Consider the following 19,769-nt stretch of genomic DNA (forward strand, 5'->3'; position numbering starts at 1 on the left):
TGCCAAACTCAGGTTTAAACACACTTCCTAATGGGTATTGCCATTTTGTATTTAGTTTAGCAACAGAAATACTTAAAACATTGTGTTGTTTCTGAAAGCTTGTTTTCTTCAAATTTTTTTTCTATTCATAATATATTTAAAGATAAAGATGAATTTTAAAGTCTTTAAGAACATAGATGAGAAAAACCCAAATAATATCTTCAGATGTATTCTATGCAAAAAGTTGTCATACATGAAAAAAGTTTGGTCACCCTGGAAGCTATTCATTGGAAGAAACAGACTAATGGAAAGTGTTCTCTACATAGGCGCGCGCGCGCGCACACACACACACACACACACACACACCAATCTATTTTGTTCAAATTTGGAAGCCAGCTGAGGAGCAGGTTGCGAGAATGTGCTTATCAAAGAAGTAAGATGTCTGTGGTAAGGAATAAGGTCCCAGCATTTGCAGGTTTAAGAGGATCCACAGACAATATCCCTAGTTAATAAAATATTGCTATTTAGGGAGTAACTGAGTTGGGAGCTGAAAGAATGAGGTTTTGGTAGACAGCAATTGTTGAGTTTAAATTTTCTGAGCTAAAGCCACTCTGATGACAAATTCAGAGTTTTTATAGCTGTGGAAGTGGAGTGGAGATAAAAGCGATGAGAGTTGCAAGTTGAAGGGCAAGGTTGTGGAGAAGACTTTCAGTTGGAAAGACCACTTCTAATGTCAAAGGCAGTAGACAAGGCATGACTCTCAAGACTCTGAGTAGAAGCAAGGAGAAGGCGTAGATGGTGTTACATCAGGAAAGCATGCCATTTACAATTGCTCCAAAAATAAAATACCTAGGAATATATTTAACCAAGGAGGTGAAAGATGTGTACTCTGGAAACTCCTAACATTGAAACAAATTGAGGATGACATAACCAAATGGAAAGATATTCCACGCTCATGGATTGGAAGAACAAATACTCTTAACATGTCCATACTACCCAAAGAAATCTACAGATTTAATGCAATCCCTATCAAAATACCAACAGCATTTTTCACAGAAGTAGGACAAAATAAAGTTTGTATGGAACCACAAAAGACCCTGAATAGCCAAACAATCTTGAAAAAGAACAAAACTGTTATCACAATCCCAGATTTCAAGGTGTACTACAAAGCTATAGTAATCCAAATAGTATGGCACAAAAACAGATTCATAGCTCAATGAGATAGAATAGAGAGCCCAGAAATAAACTCATGATTACATGGTTAATATTTGACAAAGAAACAGGAATATGCAATGGGGGAAAGAATTTCTTCAACAAATGGTGCTGGGAAAATTGCGCAGCTATAATGCAAAAGAAAAGAACTGGACCACTTACACAGAAAAATAAACTCAAAATGGATTAAGGACCTTAATGTGAGACCTGAAGCCATAAAACCATAAAAACCCTACTGAATAAAAAAAACAAAAATACAAACAAAAACCTTCTGCACCACAAAGGAAATAACAAAACTAAAAGACAACTTACTGAATGGGAGAAGATATTTGCAAATTATATCTGATAAAGGATTAGTATTCAAAATATATGAAGAACTTATGTAACTCAACACCAAAAAAACAAATGATCCAATTAAAAATGGGTAGAAGACATGAACAGACATTTCTTCAAAGAAGACGCAAATGGTGAGGATGAGATATCTCCCACCAGACAGAATGGTGAAATTCAAAAACACAAGAAACAAGTGTTGGCAAGGATGTGGAGGAAAAGGAATGCTTGTGCACTCTTGGTGGGAATGCATCTGGTACAACTACTGTAGGAAACATCATGGAGATTCCTAAAAAAGAATAGAATTACCAAATGATCCAGTAATTCTACTGGGAATTTATCCAAAGAATGCAAAAACACTAATTGAAAAAGATAAATGCACCCCTATGTTTACTGCAGCATTATTTATAATAGCCAAGTTATGGAAGCAGCCCAAGTGCCTATTGATAGATGAATGGATAAAGAAGACGTGGTATATATAATGGAAAGTTAGTCATAAAAAAAGAATAAAACCTTGCCATTTGCAACAACATGAATGGATCTAGAGGGTATGGTGCAAAGTGAAATAAGTCAGAACAAATGCCATATGATTTCACTGGCGGAATTTAAAAAACAAGTGAACAAAAAAGAGACCAACTAAAACAACTCACCAGATTATTAAGTATAAAGAACAAACTAATGGTTTACCAGAGGGAAGATGGGTGGAGAAATGGGTGAAATAGATGAAGGGGATTAAGAGTATACTTATGATGAGCACTGGGTAATGTATAGAATTGTTAAATCACTATATTGTACCTCTGAAACTAAGATAACACTAAGTTAACTATACTGGAATTAAAATCTAATTTTTTTACATTAAAAAGGCATCCATATCAGAGGAGTGGTTTTTACATGAGGATGGAAAAGTAGTGAGCTGGAAGTAGCATTGGAGGTGGAGAGAATTCTTGACCCTCCTGACCCAAAGAAGCACAAGGCTCTACAAAGAAACCAGAGAACAAAAACATTAATTCTTGGCTTTTGATATTTCAAGAGCTTTTGTTTAGGTGTAAATCATAAAGATTTGAAAGAGTACATAACTATCCCTCTACTGTCCTCCAGCTAACGCCCACCTCCACCCCTTCAGTCTATGAGAGGAAAGAACTACGAACTCTGGCTGGAGAAGAAAGAAGAAAGCCACTAAGGCAGGAAATAGAAACTGGTGAGTGTCTGAGAGGAGACCTGCAACTTGCTCCCCACAACCTGTCTGAGGCTGAGCAAAAAAAGTGGGAATACAAGATTTGCCATACCACATGACTTAATTGACAGAATTATTTCATATTATACTTCTTTTTAAATTAACTGTAGTTTTTTTAAAATAGTGAACCTATTTACCATCTCTTACAAATCACTTTGTACATAATAACCTTCAATTGCTATTAATTGAACTGATTCTTCAAAATGCTTTAAATTCTCTTTTGCCTATAAATCTGGGTTGTTCTTTTGGACATTAAACAGTGGCAGTAGAGTGTGCTACTTATTACACTTACACTCAGTTCAAACAATTGAATTCCAAACTGTCCCTGTTCTTAAAACAGCCCCCAGTACAGTCTCCAAATTTCCAGAATCTCCCTTCTCTCTTTTAAAACCCACTTTCTAACTGAAGACTTGCCTTAGTTCCAGCATGTATCCAATGAACCATTTTACCATTTTATACAAACTTTTCAGTGTAGCAACCATAGGTCCCAAAAGTTTTTTCTATTTTTCCCATGAATTATCGAGTTTCCAAAAGTATGTTGGTAAGCATAAACCAAATGAAACAAGCATTTACCACATGAAACAAGCATTTACCACATACGCTTTTTATGCTTTTAAAAAAAACATCTTTGAAGGAGTATCTTATGGGCATAAACAATACATATTTACTGACACTACCAAGGGTCACTCTTCTCAACACTGAAGATGAAACAGCAGAATAAACAACTCTTTACCGGAGTACTTGTGTTGATTTGTCAGAAAACAGTCCCGTGCTCACACTTCTAAAACTGACTCAGGATATGGAAAGTGTACCAGAGAAATCAGAGGTCAAGGCAGCCCATCTTTCTACTCAAAGATGGATGGGAGCAGGGATAACTAAAGCACAGAACATCAGGAGCAAAATGCAAAATTTGTGATTACAAATACAGGCATGAAACTTCAAGCTGTTGTAAGCAGCTTCGAGCTGTGTCCAGGGACAATTCCCACACTTGGCAAAACAAAATAATCTGTACTGGAAACAGTTCAGGCAGTGCCTTCTCAAGTTCTCTTCAGACACTCCTACCAGAACCCTTGTGCGCAGTAAACTGAAGCAAGAAAGGCGCAGCCAGAACTACTGTTGAGGGGATCCCTGGGTGGCGCAGCGGGTTGGCGCCTGCCTTTGGCCCAGGGTGTGGTCCTGGAGACCCGGGATCGAATCCCGCGTCAGGCTCCCTGCATGCAGCCTGCTTCTCCCTCTGCCTGTGTCTCTGCCTCTCTCTCTCTCTCTCTCTCTCTCTCTCTCTGTGACTATCATAAATAAATAAAAATTAAAAAAAAAAAACTACTGTTCAGTACTTCCCTTAACAAGGTCTAAGAGCAAAGTGAACATCGGGCATGGGTCGGTGTTTAAAAAAGCACCAAGGCCAGCAGATCCCTACTCCTTACAGTCATCCAGCTGGTGCACATCCCCCTCCACCAGTTTGGGTCCCTTTTCTGACGTGTTCCCAGGACGCTCAGCCTGGGCCAGCCTGGGCCCCGCTCTGCCACTGGCACTGGCACTGGCACTGGCTCGGGTCGCCTTCCTGCGCCCCCGGGCGCCGCCCTGTGACGTGAGAGCGCGGCGCCGGCAGCGGCCACTGGCCACTGGGAGTCGGGGAGTCGGTGCGCCCCGGCGACGGCTCGCGACGGCGCTCGCTTCCCGGGTTCCGGGTGGCTTTTCAGCTCTTGTGGTCGAAGCTGGAAGACGGGGAGGGCGTGGACATTTCTGACCTGACACTATGGAGGAAGGAAGAGGTGACAACTTCGACCGGGTGAGCAGCGATCGCCTTAAAATGGAGCTGCTGAAAGAAACCCATCGACGTGAGTGGCGGGCCCCTGCGTGCGTCCTGCTGTGGGAAGCGGAAGCCGACGTGAGGCCTGCAGGGTGATCCGAGCCCCGGCAGACCTGCGACGTCGAAAACCAGTGTTTTACAGTGTCATAGCATTTGCCCTTTGATTAAGCGTTTGATATTACAAACAGGCAGGTTTGGAGGCAGGATTCTTGTCTTTGGATCAGGTCAGATGGAGTGTATTGTGTGCACAGACTGTAATACTAAAATATGCGTTTGATTTTCATGTTGCGCGGACTTCAGCTTCTGTTTCAAATTCCAAAGGTTTTGTTTAGTTAGGCTTCTCCATCATCCCTTTAGAAGAACTTAAGAAACGGTGGCATTTTGTAAAAATGACGCGCCTTCTATATACTTCTTAAAATACTCACTATTATACTTCGTATTAAATCTTTGACACATTTTAAGTTTTTTTTTTTTTTTTAATACCTCCAATCTGACCAGCAGGGCCCATGAGATTTGGACTCCTCTGTGTCCCTAAATCTCCGTGTGCTTTCCTCTGTTGTAGCTCTAACACACTTTTTAAATTGCTTGGTTATTTCTTGGGCTGATATTAAACTGTAAACATGCTGAGGACAGATTATGTGTTCCCTGAGGAATTTAGAGTATAAATTTAGGAATTTTAGAGTATAAATTTAGGAATTTTAGAGTATAAAAGCAAGTACTTTAGAGGAATCCTGCATAAATACAAATCCCAGCTTTTATCACTCTGTAACTACATGATCAACTTAATAAACCACTAAGCTTCAGTTTTCTCAACTCGAAGATTGGTGTATAAATCATAATAGCTCATGTGGTTGTCACCAGGATTGAGTGAAAAGTATGTACAGAGCATATAACATTGGCTTATGATAAGCACTCAATGGAAATTAGCTGCTGCTATCACCATTGCCCAGTTTAATTATTCACTGTAGTATTTTCAACATAGCACAATGCCTTGATGTATAGTAGGCAATAAAAAATACATATTGCATAAATGGTTCTCTCATCATATTTTGACAATTAATGTACTAATTTACTAATGTCCTGAATAGATAATCTCTGGAATGCTATTTGTGTGTATGTGGTTTTGTGTGTGTGTGTGTGTGTGTGTGTGTTTCTCTTTTCCTCTTTGTCTCTGGTTGTCAGTTACCCATTGGCCTAAGTCTTCCATTCTCTGATAATTTGCAGTTAATTTGCTGGGCTTTGAGAAACCAGAACAACTTCTTGGGATTAAGAGTAAAGGTGACTAATGGTTACCTAGGAGCCTCTGAGCTTTAGTACACATTACGGTCCTTGTGGAACTTGGTTATCAGAATCCTCCACTTGCTTGATTTCTGATTCTCAACCATGCCTTCAATAAGTGATGTTTCATAATAAATTGCTCCTAAAGTAGTTGTGTGTTACTTTGTATTATTTTCATATTATACTGGATCATAATTAACAAGATATTTTCAATAATAGGGATATAGTGCAACTATCAATGCTTGAAATAAGACACAAGATAGCGGAACTGGAAGCCAAACTCAATACTGATGATGAAGGTATATAAGTAAATATTTTTATATATGACTCTTGTATAATTATTGTTTAGTTTACCAAGATACCTATAGTGCATCAAATTAGACGTAGGAAATAATAGTACCAGGTCTCAGTACTGCTTTTTGGCAGCATTAATAATAATTTGTTATCGAGGCTTTTAAAACTAATATTTCAGTGTCAAACCTGTTACTCTATAATCATTTGTCTACTTTCAAGTTCAAAATGTTCATCAAAAAAAAATGTTCATCAATTAGGAAAACCTTTGTTACATGACACCAATACATTATTGTTTTTGGTAAATAATAAAATGTCACAAATTTTCTGTGTAACTCAAGTAATACCCCTCATATCTTAACTTCTGTGGATTTGGCTATAACTTTAAAATCTTTATCTAGGTTTTGGCTATTTGTGTTGTAAGAATGGTGAAGGGCAGGGGGTGAGTGTTGTGTGCATACACATGCATCCACACACCCACATACCCATATATCCTTAAAATTTATAATGTATAAGATATTAATTCATTCCACAAATATTGAGACCCTGCCATTTGTCAACACTTGAAATGGAAAACCTTTCCATTTAGAGGTTTACTAACTATTGGGAGAAAGTATCAAACTAAAATGCAGTTCTCAGAAAGGAATTAAGTTCTGCAAAAGGAGAAATAGAAACTCAGTTAAGGGAACCTAACACAACTTGGATAAAAACATAAAGACAACTTTTCCAGAGAAGACAGGGCTTGAAATGAATGCTAAAGAACAGTAGGAGTTTATTAGGGTTATGGGGGTGGACTTTGGTTCTTAAACCCATTTACACCTCTCTCCTCTTCTATTGGGGAAGCCATGAAACAAACAGAATTAGTAACCATATGATAAATAAAATGCTACTATTCTTAGTTCCCAAGGCTCTTTTTAAGGCTTGAATGGAGAACACTACTCTGTCCCACATCTGGAGTAGCTTCCTATGTCTCCACGTTTATACTGGAATATATAACTGGCTTTGTCAGGAGAGACTGTCAGTGCACTTACCAAATAGTTGAATTGGCGAGACTAGCTGGGATTTTCTCATCTAACCAGTTACAGACAAAACAAGTCACACTCACAAATATGCATGCAATGCAATAACCATGCCCACTAGGAAAATGTAAGCCTAACAAATCTTATTATCACTTAGTATCTTCTCTTGGAGCGGAACTGGTATGTGGGTATAAAAAGAAAAGGTAAAATGATAGAGTTCTTTCCTCGGGGCCAAAGCTAAACCCTGAGGTGGAGGGGTCAGAAACACATACCCTTTCTTTAACTAAGGCCAGTAACTATGTCAGGTGAGGTGATTATTATTAACCTTATTTATGGAAACATGGAATTTAGAAATTTAAATAGCTTGCTAAGATCATGTAGCATATCATTTCATCCCAGATCACGTACCTACGTGATCACGCTTTGACAACTTCTATTTACCACATCAGCACTGAACAGTTCTGGTTATCTATAGCTGCATAGCAAACCACCTTATAACTTAGGGGCTTGAAAACCTGGGAGGTTAGCAATTGGGGTCTCATGTATTACAGTCAGATGTCTGGAGCTTAGTTATCTGAAGGTTCAATTGGGCTGGGCATTTCCAGATGACTCACATGGCTAGTATCTCATACTTGCTGTTGGCTGGGAGCCCAGCAAGGTACTGCCTATCAGAAATACCTACTCATGGCTTTTGTAGATTTTGCTTCTCACAGAATGGTGCTTGGGTTCCAAGAGGATGTATCCCAACAGCAAGCATTCAAAAAGGCACAAGTGACAGAAACTGCCAGGCCGGTTAAGGGCTACTCCCAGAACTGGTACAACATCAATTCCATTATATTCTATTGGTCAAAAACAGTCACAGATTCAAAGGGATGTAGTAGGAAACTCTACTTATCAAGTTCATAGTACAGAAGAACATAGAGGTGGGGGTATATTATTTCAGTCATCTTTGGAAAATATAATCTGTCACAGGGAGCATTAAACATAGGGCCATTTGAGGAGAACTCTTAAGTAATTGATGAAAATGGCATATAGATTGTCCTGTGAATATATCAGGAGATGAGATTAACGCTTATGAAGACAAATTAAGAGTAGTCTTTAATATGATGCTAATGAATTCGTATTGATCCTGAAGCCAATGGAACAATATTAAAGGAGTACTAAAATGAATTTATTAATTTTTAATATCATAGAAGAAATACGTGCACAAGTGGCAACTCTGGGTACATTTGTTTAGATGATCCTTTCATAGCTACTCTCCCCAAATCTCCATCATCTTTCTCCCCATCTCACTATCAGCTAAGAGCTTACCTTCAAAGAGAAAGAGAAGCAATGAGAAGATTTCCACTTGTTTCTACCAAGAAAGCTACCCACCTACGTGCATCTTTGTATATCCTCTTCCTTCTTTCCTGTTCTCCTGCATATTCTTATCTAAGGGACTCCTCCACGTATGTGATAGATCCTATCTACTCTCACCTACCAAGGACATTACTCCAGCAATTGTCCTCAGCATATAAATGGGCTGGATTTATTTTGTTGAAAAAACATGAAAAAGCTCCTTTGGCCCCACATTTCCTCTTGTGTCATCTTTCACTGCTCTATGTACAGCAGAACTCTTCAAAAGAGTGGTTTCTATTTCCACTCTTACATGTTTATACTTGTTTAGTCTATCTGGCTTATTAACTGTATTAATTTTTAGGCTAAATGGCAAATACAACTTCAAGGGGCTTCACATTCCCATAGTGGCCTTTAGGGTTCATAGGAAACTCTGTGCAGAAAAAATAGTTTATGTTTTAGTATATGTGCTACCAAAGTGAGTACAGAAGTGGTTTATGTTTTAATAAAATCTGAAATTCATCTTAAAGTTCAGTGACAAGATAAAGAAGAGGAAAGAACACGTTCAGATGACTTTTTTAAAAAGTGAGAATTAGCAGTGGTTAGAGCTTTAAGTGTATTTTAAAAATTGAAACCACCCTTTGAAAACGATATTATTACCCCATTTTATAGATGAAAAACTGAGACTCATGGATTCTAAATCTCTCTCAAGGCTACAGAAGTGCTGAGTGATAGATCTGCATTTGAATGTAGGCATTCTGGCATCAAAGTCCACACTCAGCCTCTACTTGTTCAACCTCTTATGCTCAAGTTTGCTTCTCAATATTTTTTCATCTAGAGAAGAGAAACTTGATTTACTGAGGCTCTGGGCTCTGAGGCTCTGAGGCTCTTGTTCATCTAGGATTAGAAATGGGCTAGATTTGCCCAGCACAGGGACGATAGTTTTGTTCTCTCTTGAACAGAAGTTTTACCTCGAATCAACCAAAACTGCTCTTGTCAAGATGACTAGTGATTTCCAATTTGCTAAATCCAGTGTCAACTCTTGTCCTCATCTCACTTGACTTAGCACTGATACAAGGGGTCACCCTTATCTTTGAAACCCTTTGCTCACTTGGCTCCTGGGATACCATATTCTCAGTTTTCTTTGTACCTACTGGCCATTCCTTATTTCTCTTCACCTTTATGATTTCTGAAAACTTGGGAGTGCCCAAGGGCTCAGTGCTCTGACTTTTCTTTGATACATGCACTCATTACTTAGGTGATCTTTGATCAGATGCTGCTAAATCCTGTCTGTATAATGACAACACACAAATTTACATCTCCATCTGGGAACTCTCCTTTGAGCTCTTTTTAATCTTCATTTATCGGATGGTTTCTATCCCTAAGCCCCTTTGGCTATTGGGTAATATGTTAACAGATCAAATAGTTTTCTAATTCATCTCAGTAAATGCTAGAAATATGTTTTGATAAACTTCAATTTGTCTTTTTTTTTAAACAGAGGAATACTTCTATTTATCTTAAAATGGCCTATTATTTAGTAATGAAACATTAGAGGTATTACTACCCCTGGGGGGAAGAAAACAAAACAGAGATGCCAGATGCTACCATTAAAATTTAATATTTTTGAAAGTTTCCATTAAGCAATAAAATTTGAAATAGACATAAGAGTTGTAGCTATTAGGAAGAGATAAAATTATTATAATTTTTAGTTTTTATAATTTGATATCCAGAATTTTCCAGAGATCAATTGAAAAACTACTGTATTAGTAAAGAATTATGAATGGTTGGATGCAGTAATGGAAGAAATGTTTATGTAAGAAAAAAAAACAGCACTAACCAGTTCAAAAATAGGGTTCTTAAATGATTGTACTCCCAATTTCAGCCCAAACTATAAAATATCAGACAAAAGCCTTGATTAGAAATATTCAGAACCTGTATGAAGGATAGCAGAAGACTTGTGATTATAAGGCAGTAATAACAGTTCAACCAGAATTCTCACCTTATTCAAAGTAAGAGATTTTACACTAGAAAGAAACCCTGGAATAAAATGATAGACTGTATCTATCTTATTTTTGTATCTCTAGTGCCCAGTATAGTGCCATATATTAGGCTTTTCCTTTCCTATTAACATTTTCTTATTTTACAAGACTTTGCAAATTAACATAACTTCATCACTGTTATAAATGCAATGATCAACACAAACATGACTGAATTATTAAAGTCTGTATAGAGTCAAGTTTCAATCAATTCAACTGTGTCCTTTTAAACACTTTAAAATGTATTATTTAGCATTGTTGCTTAATAGGGCTTTGTTTTTGTTAACACTGCTATCTAAGGCAAAAAAAAAAAAACGAAACAAAAAACAACAAAAAAAATCTAAAAGATAGGGCTGTATCTAATTTAATTGTTTTAGAGATTTTATTATTTGTTTGACAGAGAGAGAGAGGGAGAGAGAGCACACAAGCACAGGGAAGGGCAGAGAAAGAGCGAGAAGCAGACTCCCTGTTGAGCTGGGAGCCCAACTTGGGGCTTGATCCCAGAACCCTGTGATCATGACCTGAGCCCACAGCAAGATGCTTAACTGACTGAGCTACCTAGGCACACCATAATTTAGTTTTCTCTTACCTTATGAGTGTCCTCTTCCAAGGTCAATTCATAAAATTGGCCATAAATCAAACTTATAAAACGTTTCAATTTTTGATTTGGTTTTGCTGACTGTTGTACTGATCCTAGCCAAGATCCCTCTGCCCCTCCCCTCATACCCTCATGCTCACACACTCTCTCTCTCTAAAAAGAAATAAACAAATCTTTTAAAAAGAGTGATGCTTTTGTTTGTTTGTTTTTAGAGTTACTGAAGGAGCAATGGTTCATGGAAGTATTGCTTTGGGTATTTTTTCCACCAAGAGACACAAATGTTTCTGCCAAATTTTTAGCCTTGTAATCTGTATTTTAAATAATTGTTTATGGTAAGTGTATTGTTGGGCTTTATAGATTGGCTGCTATTGTGCTGAAGATCAGGGATCATCTTTTTTGGTTTCAAGCATGTTGTGGCTATCTCAAAGATAGCGCCACATCTCTCATTCAGGTGTTTCAAATGTCTCTTAAATTCCCTTAGTATCAAGACTATTAAAAAAACTTGCCATTATTAACTGCCACTCTTACTCCCAATTGGGAACGTAGCTTAAACATTATTCCATTTTAAAGATGGATAAAGAATTAATACTTTTGGTACTTTTGTATTATCACGGAACAAAATGTGGTAGAGAAAGAAATAATCAGTGTGGTTCTCTTTTAGAAAAAAGAAATACTTGATAAGTAGAAAGTTCATGTGATTTGTGAGAGCCAATGCTGTTTTGTGAAAAGAAAACAATTTTGTTAATCTCCAGTTTTGTGGGCCTCCATCCACTTGTTGCGGAATCAGAAATTCTAACACACTTTGGTATTAGCCATGTAAATCAGTTATGGCTGCAGGTTTTGGTAATTTATGTAGTCTTTATGCAGTTGAATTTTAATTGATTAATTATTAATCAATGAATTGTTAATAATGTATACATTATCTTACTAGAATTTGAAACATAATAGACTGGAACAGATCGATGTTAATTATTTAACTGTTTTATAGCTCTGTTTGTATTTTCCTGTCAGTTCAACAGCAGCAACCAATCAGTTGGGTCCATTTAGTTTATGCAGCTTAAGATTTTTCTAAAATAGATTCTCCTGTTTTATGTATCATTCTCCTCACAGCAAGATCAAAACAGCACTGAATGCATTGTCAGATCAACTTTGGCAATGAGGCAATAATTAATACAGGGAGGACAGATTAGATTTAGATATGAACTAGCTGCAAAAATATCAAACAAAGATATTTCAAATTAACTCTGGAAATCAGTCTCAATGATTACTCATAGCTAGATAGCTTAAGAACAGAGTATTCTTTGCTCTGAACAGATTAGTTTGTACTCTTTATTAATTTGACCTAGAATTAGTCAAGCTCTCTTTCATATCTGCCCCAGCTGACTCATCCATTAGGCATAGTGGGCGCATTATGAAGGACCCTTGATGATACTTCTAGAGGCCAATGAGATATTTTATTTTAAAATCAGAAGAAAAAATGAATATGATCCAGTCTGGACTATATTTGTCTTTATACCAGCATAGTAGTAAAAATAGAATTTTTAATATTTTTTATAGAGGAAGAGGCCTACAAAGGCAAAAGTGTCAAGGGGCCATGGAAGTCACAATATGACCCTACAAGACCATAAGACTATTTTTTCCCCATTTAAAATTTTTCTCCTGTAATTCAAGAATAGCCCATTTGCTTTCTCTTTGTCTTTTGTCTTCTACAATCCGGAGCCATCTATGTACCTGAAGGAATTACACATTTGAAGGTGTACATTTGAAGTCAGTTCATCACACTGGGGAATGTGAATATTGACATCATTACCTCCAGGGCCTTGCACTTATTAACATTAATACATGATAGTATACTATTAGGCTTACCTATATTTGAGGATCTCTAAATCAATATTTTAAAGTGGAGGTAAACATTTCCAAACTATAGTTAGATGTGCTAAAAATGAATTACATTCTTAATTTTTTGGTAACTGTTCTGATTTTGATCTGAAGCCCCCATTTCCATGGTGGGGAAAGAGGTCCAATTACAGAGAGAGACTTTACCTAGCCAGTTATACTGGTAATTCCATCTATTTGAACTCAGTGGTATCTTTTGGATAAATGTTCAGTCTGTCAGATTCCTCTTTCCTTCTCGTTCCTGGAAGCATTTGGATTAATAACTTTCAACCTCAGTTTGGGAGAGGGTTCCTGCCTCTGTTTTTGGAACACTATTTGCTAGAGATGAGGGGGTATGGGAGACATGTGGCCAGGTTAGAAGGTTGAGGCTGGTAGTATATGCTTATATTCTTCCTACTTAGATTTTTCTTGTCAGCTATGATGGAGCTGAAATTGCCTCATATATATAAAGAGTATTAAGGTTCAGAAGCAAGCCATCATTTTTCTCTCTATAAAGTGTACTTTCAAGATAAAAAAGAAAGAAAGAAAGAAAGAAAGAAAGAAAGAAAGAAAGAAAGGAAGGAAGGAAGGAAGGAAGGAAGGAAGGAAGGAAGGAAGGAAGGAAGGAAGAAAGAAAGAAAGAAAGAAAGAAAGAAAGAAAGAAAGAAAGAAAGAAAGAAAGAAGAAAGAAAAAGAAAAGAAAATAGCTTTGGGCCTTGAAGCTGACCAAAGATGTTTTAGTTCTAGGCTGTATGCTCCTCCCCTCCTATAACAATAAAACAAATGTTTTGGTCTTAATAACCAAAGGGGTTTGGTGAAAGAAACCTGTTTAAGGATAAGAGAAGATGACTGAATAGGTAACTGCATGTTTTAGCACAGCGGTTAAGAGGATACACATTCAAGTCAGATAAAACTGGGCTGAAGCCCCAGTTTCCCCATTCTTGGCTTTGTCACCTTAAGAATATTATTTGACATGCCTGAGCCTTGGTTTCCTCATCTGTAAAATAGGCAACGAAGTTTTTTCAAATGAGGAATAATTAGTTAATATATGTAAAGCATTGTGTATTTTATATGTAACAAACATGTAAGTGGTAATTGTAAAACAGACTTCAGAATTTGTTTGCAAAGGGAAAAAAGAGAATATGACATTAGATGGAGGCTAGAACTATTTAGACTGTTATGTATGGATATTTCAGGTTACAAGGAAAGAAACATGTTCCTAATAGTCCCTCTAATAAAATTCTGTGTAAGGGTATGTGAGGAACTGAAGGATAAAGGGAATAGGAAGTGAGAAGACCAGGAATCACAATAGTCCTAGTGAGGTCTGGCTGTGTAGTAATCTGACTGAATTTACTGTCTGCAATCTCAAAGATCCTATCTAATAGAGAAATGCATGCTTAAAAATTAGTTCATTCTAGTTCATCTATATTGCTAACAAAGTCAAGTGCAGTAAGATTGAGCTGATTAATGTAAATAAATGAGAGGTGACAAGTTGATTTTCTCCTATCCCCCTACTTTTCACTCAGGTGGTGAATGGAAAGTTCGTTATGAGACACAACTGGAACTGAATGAACAACTAGAAAAGCAAATTGTTTCTCTAGAAGAGAAAATGGAAAAAAATCCCTGGAAATCCTTCAGGTACCAAAGCAACTATGTATATGTTTTATAAATTGAGTTAAAAGTGATAAAATATTTTTTTAAGATTTTTATTTTATTTATTTATTCATAGAGTCAGAGAGAGAGAGAGGCAGAGACACAGGCAGAGGGAGAAGCAGGCATCATACAGAGAGCCTGATGTGGGATTCGATCCAGGGTCTCCAGGATCACGCCCTGGGCTGCAGGCGGCGCTAAACCGCTGCGCCACCGGGGCTGCCCCCAAAGTGGTAAAATATTAATTGTTCATATTTGTTTTGTTGTAGATAGATTGTCTTCTATCCGTGTCTATGAACAAATGCCAGTGGTGAGTAAAGACTGGTTTAACTAAAAGAATAATTGAAGGAAAGAAATTATGTATTTCTTTTTTAGATAGGTTCCAAAAAAAAGTTTAAAGACTGTTGAAAATTCCAAATAAAATATTTTGTTCAGTGGAACTGTTTCTAGGAAGTAAGGAATCCTATAGTAGATCCTTCAACTTAATCTCCCCCTTATAAAGCTGGGCAGGGTTGCAGGTACAAACAAAATGGAAAAAAAAAATGGAAGAAAAAGAATCTCAAATCTCAATAGTCAGTCCAGGTGGAAAATGTTTCTACTTCCTGCAACCTAAAAGAGCCTATTAAACACAGAAATATATATCATACCTATTTAAAAACATTTCCATTCTGTTTCCTCTAGAACATAGATATACACATGTATAGATACACACACACACATATTCACATTAACACACATATACACATAATGTATAAAATCCAACAGAGAACCTATAAAATTACCCTATCACATGAAAAAAAAAAAAACAATTATTGGCTGCTTTACCTAATTTTCTTTGGGCTGCCCTTTCCTCCTGATAAGTTACTTAAATTTATATGTTTTTACTTTACAAAGCACATGTATTTGTTTTTAATTCATTTAAACGTTTGTTTTTTAAAATGTGGAGGAGACGTAAAGCATGGCTTATGGTGGATTTAGAATATGCTTGGAAATAGCCTTTTCTTTAGAACTCACACTGAATTTTTATTTCTAGAATATCTAGAAAAACATGGAAATCTTATAAAAATCAAGGGTACTTTATCTGAAAATATAAATATAATACTCTGCTAAACTGGCAGAACTACACAACCCCATGAGCTAAAATTTAATATTATTTCCTTTAACACATTTGACACTAAGCTTAAAACAATTAAGTGATTTGCTCAGAATCACAGTCTGGAAATGTGGAAATTGATTCTGTTTCTCTAAAAAAACCCAGACCCATTTGACTATACTGTGCTATGCCAATAGCCCTTCTATACTACCTATCAGAAATAACATGTTTTTTAACGTGTTTTATGTAGAGCACTTAACTGACTGCTATATTCACAGAGGTCCTGAGGACCGGAGCGCTACAGAGATTGCTCATTGAATAACTGCAGACCTTTAGTGAAAAATACATAAAAATATCTTTTTTTAATCATAAATCAGGAGAGAAATAACCTATTTTGTACACCTCTGTCATTTTCAACTCAGAAATTTATTTTTGTCTTGCAAAGTCAGGAAAAATCATGGAGTTATATCTCCATCTTGTGGTACTTAGAAATCACTGCAAGGGTTATTTTAGGCCTTGTCTTTCTTTAACTATGGATATAATTTTAGTTCTACCTATAAAATATAAAATACTACCTACAGAACATAAAATATTCTGATTCTCAGTTGCTTGATAACTCATCCTCAGTGCTAGCTCCAGCCTTATGGAGAATAGCAGCAAGTGCTGGTGTGACATGGTATGATACTTTATAGCATACATAAGAAGCATTTGATTGGTTTTTCTCACAGCTACCTCAGACTGTAACATACTCATGTTGACAAAATTCTTTCTTTTTATGAATTTGTGTTATTCTTGAAAAAAATGTGTTTCTCTAAGAGGTTTAGATCTGGAGGCAGAGAATTCTATTTCTCTTCAGTAAAGGACTAAAGAAACGTTAGAAAAACTAAGAGCAGGGTCATGTACCAAGCAGAAAGGAAAGATAATGAAAGTTCAGGCTCTTAAGGAACTGGTTCTCTTTATTCTCTAGGCAGATGCATGTATGAGTATCTGGTGTTTCTTACACAGGGGAATCAGGAGGAGTCTGCAAAAACAGCAGGGATTAGGAATCTAGCCTAGGAGCTGGTGGTGGAAGTCACCAACTACCAAACAAAAAACATTGGGATCCAAGGATCCTATATCCAGTGATGAAATGTTTTATTCAAGGACAGAAGATAGTATACTAAGCCTTATTCTTTATATAAAAACAATATTTATGAAATTCAGATGCATACTCTTTATGGAATGCAGACAGTTTTGACTTTCTATTAAGGTTGATAATTAGAGAAAGATTTTGAACTTCTTGGGAGTGATAGAATATGAATTCAAACACTACTTGTAAATTTACTGATTCTTTATCCTTGTTGGGGTTGGCACAGTGGCTCCTCCAGGCTCCTGACTTGACTTTCCGCTCTGCCATCCTTTAATGAGTGGCTAATGCTCACAAGATGACCGCTTCACTTTCTTTTTCATAGAAAGAAGTAGGTGAAGGGCAAAGGGCAAAGGTGAAGGCCAGTCAAATTTGCTTTCTTTCAAAGCATTTTCTAACACTGCTGTACCCAGAGTCTCCCCTTATATCTCATTGCTTAGAATTGCATAATATGGGCACCTGGGTGGCTCAGTGGTTGAGCATCTGCCTTTGGGATCAGGTCTTGATCCCGAGGTACTGAGGCACTGAGATGGAGTCCCACATCCGGCCCCCCGTGGGGAGCCTGCTTCTCCCTCTGCCTATGTCTCTGTCCCTCTCCGTGTGTCTCTTCATGAATAAATAAATAAAATCTTAAAAAAAAAAAGAACTCTATCATATGGCCTCCTGTATCTGCAAGAAAGGCTGGAATATTTAGTGTTTTACTGAGCATAGTAGTAGGAAGAAGGGTAGAATGAATATCTGTTATGCAATTAGCTCTATTTGCCACACAAAGGCACTTTCAATGAGTACTATTTCACTTATTTTTTAAGATTTAGAGAACTCAAGTAAGGGTGAGGAGGAAGGGCAGAGGGAAAGGGAGAAGCAGACTCTCACTGAGCAGGGAGCATGACTTAACGGGGGGCTCCATCCCAGGACCTTGAGATCCTGGTGCCCCAGTACCATTTCATTTTAAAGTTATATATATTCATTTAATATTATTTGAAAAATAAAAGACAAAGATAAATATTACTTAATATTTATATTAAGTAATATCTTACCTGCAGATATATCTAAAAATGCATGTAAAAACATCATATTGTACATATCATTCTTTTTATTCTGTCCATGTTATAATACATAAAGATCTGGTAAATTTTATTTGCTACATAGTATTCTTCTATCTATATATCTTTATTTATTTATTTATTTATTTATTTATTTATTTATTTATTTATTCCCCTATGAGGATTTTTCAAAATCTCACTGTGACAAACATTGCCACAGGGAACATACTTATACATGTCTCCTGATACAAAGTATTCCTCCAGAATTGGCTAACTTTTCTGTAGAGAGCTAGGTAATTAATACTTCAACTTTGCAGGCCATATGATCTCCGTTGCAACTATTTGATGCCGCTGTTGTAGTGTGAAAGGAGCCATAGACAATATCTAAATAAATAGATAGGATTTTATTCTAACAAATGTTGGCTTACAAAAACAGACTGTGACTGGATTTGGTCTTCAAGCTATAGTTTGCCAGCCCTTGGGTTAGGGCAGTGGTCCTTAAACTTTCCTAAGGTAACAGAATCATGTAGGAAACTTCATAAAAATACAAAGGCCAGGCTTATCCTTTTTTTTTTTTTTTTAAGGATTTCATTTATTTATTCATGAGAAACACAGGGAGAAGGGCAGAGACACAGGAAGCAGGAGAAGCAAGCTTCCTACAAGGAGCTTGATGTAGGACTCAATCCCAGACCCCAGGCTCCAGGATCACATTCTGAGCCAAAGGCAGATAGATGCTCAACTGCTGAGCCACCCAGGCATCCCCAGCCTGCCCTATCCTTTAAACAGCTTGCCAATTCTGAGTTCTTTATTAACTCTCCAGATAATTTAGATATACACCAATTTTGAGAACAACTGCTCTAACATACATAGAGTGAAAATTTTAGAACATGGGATATGCACATTTTCAAATAATGATAGAATCCCTCTAAATCAATCTAAAGACACCCCAGGTCTATAGTTAGGTCTGTAATAAGTAAAAGAGATGATGATGGGAGATAAGACTGGAAATATAAGCAGGGCCTTGATAACAAGGGATTTTATATGCATATGAACCTCTTTATATGTGATGAGAAACTTTTTTTTTTTTTTAATGGGAAGCATAAAAAAGTATTTAATAGAAGTTTAAGTCTTTCCCCCCATGGAGAAAGGCTTCCCCAGGGTGAGTGAGATTTGAGGCAGAGAAACCAGATAGGACGCTTTTGTAGCAGTCCAGGTACAGGAAGGTAAGTTGTTCAGCTTGGACAGTAGTATATGGGGATGGAGGCAATGTGACAGATTGAAGAGATATTTAAGAATGTGGATTTTGTGAGTATGTGGATGCTCAGGTGAGACTGGAAGAGGATTGGAGGGAGATTAAGGACTCTCTCTTGAACAATGATTACAGTCAACAGCACTGTAGGCATCAGAAGTAGGCAGAATGTTAGGAAATGAGTTTAGTTTTGTATGTATTACACAAATCATAGTGATCAGCCACCTGGACATGGTTTTAGACTATGGAAAGTTGTCTCTCTGAAAGGAGAGATCCTGGAATCATCAGTGTCATCTGAAGTCATCAAAGTATGAGATTGTTCAGAAAGAAATACAAAATCTGAAAAGAAGAATTGAGGATGGAACCCTAGGGAGTACTAACACTTAAGATGTTAGCTGAGGAGGCGATACAGTGAAGATAACTAAGAAGAAAAATTATTGAGAAAGGGAGAGGGAAGACAAAAGTGTGGAAAAGAGTGGTATCACAGAAGCCAAGGGAGGAGAAGGGTTTGATGAGTGTTCAGCAGAAGAATGTTCTCCAAGAAATTTCAGGTGCAAGGTAGGATAAAGCACATAATTTGAAATTCCAGCACATTATTGATTCAAAGGGGA

The 19,769-nt window shown here is 37.0% G+C and overlaps 2 protein-coding genes across 2 annotated transcripts in view; both read left to right on the forward strand.

The window, feature by feature from the left end:
- The window catches only part of SPART (spartin), a 34,854-nt gene extending 31,988 nt beyond the window's left edge, over nucleotides 1-2,866 (forward strand). The window contains exon 10 of the mRNA XM_077868067.1: nucleotides 2,620-2,866. The gene's annotated coding sequence lies outside the window, so the exon portion shown is untranslated. The remainder of the gene's footprint in view (nucleotides 1-2,619) is intronic.
- CCDC169 (coiled-coil domain containing 169) overlaps nucleotides 1-19,769 on the forward strand; it is a 49,953-nt gene that overhangs the window by 2,917 nt on the left and 27,267 nt on the right. The window contains 4 exon segments of the mRNA XM_077868078.1: nucleotides 6,063-6,142; nucleotides 14,524-14,612; nucleotides 14,614-14,635; nucleotides 14,917-14,957. Coding sequence (XP_077724204.1) covers nucleotides 6,082-6,142; nucleotides 14,524-14,612; nucleotides 14,614-14,635; nucleotides 14,917-14,957 — 213 coding nt within the window. The 5' untranslated portion in view covers nucleotides 6,063-6,081.

Source organism: Canis aureus, chromosome 24 (genome assembly GCF_053574225.1).
Source record: "Canis aureus isolate CA01 chromosome 24, VMU_Caureus_v.1.0, whole genome shotgun sequence".
In the NCBI taxonomy this organism is placed as follows: Eukaryota; Metazoa; Chordata; class Mammalia; order Carnivora; family Canidae; genus Canis; species Canis aureus.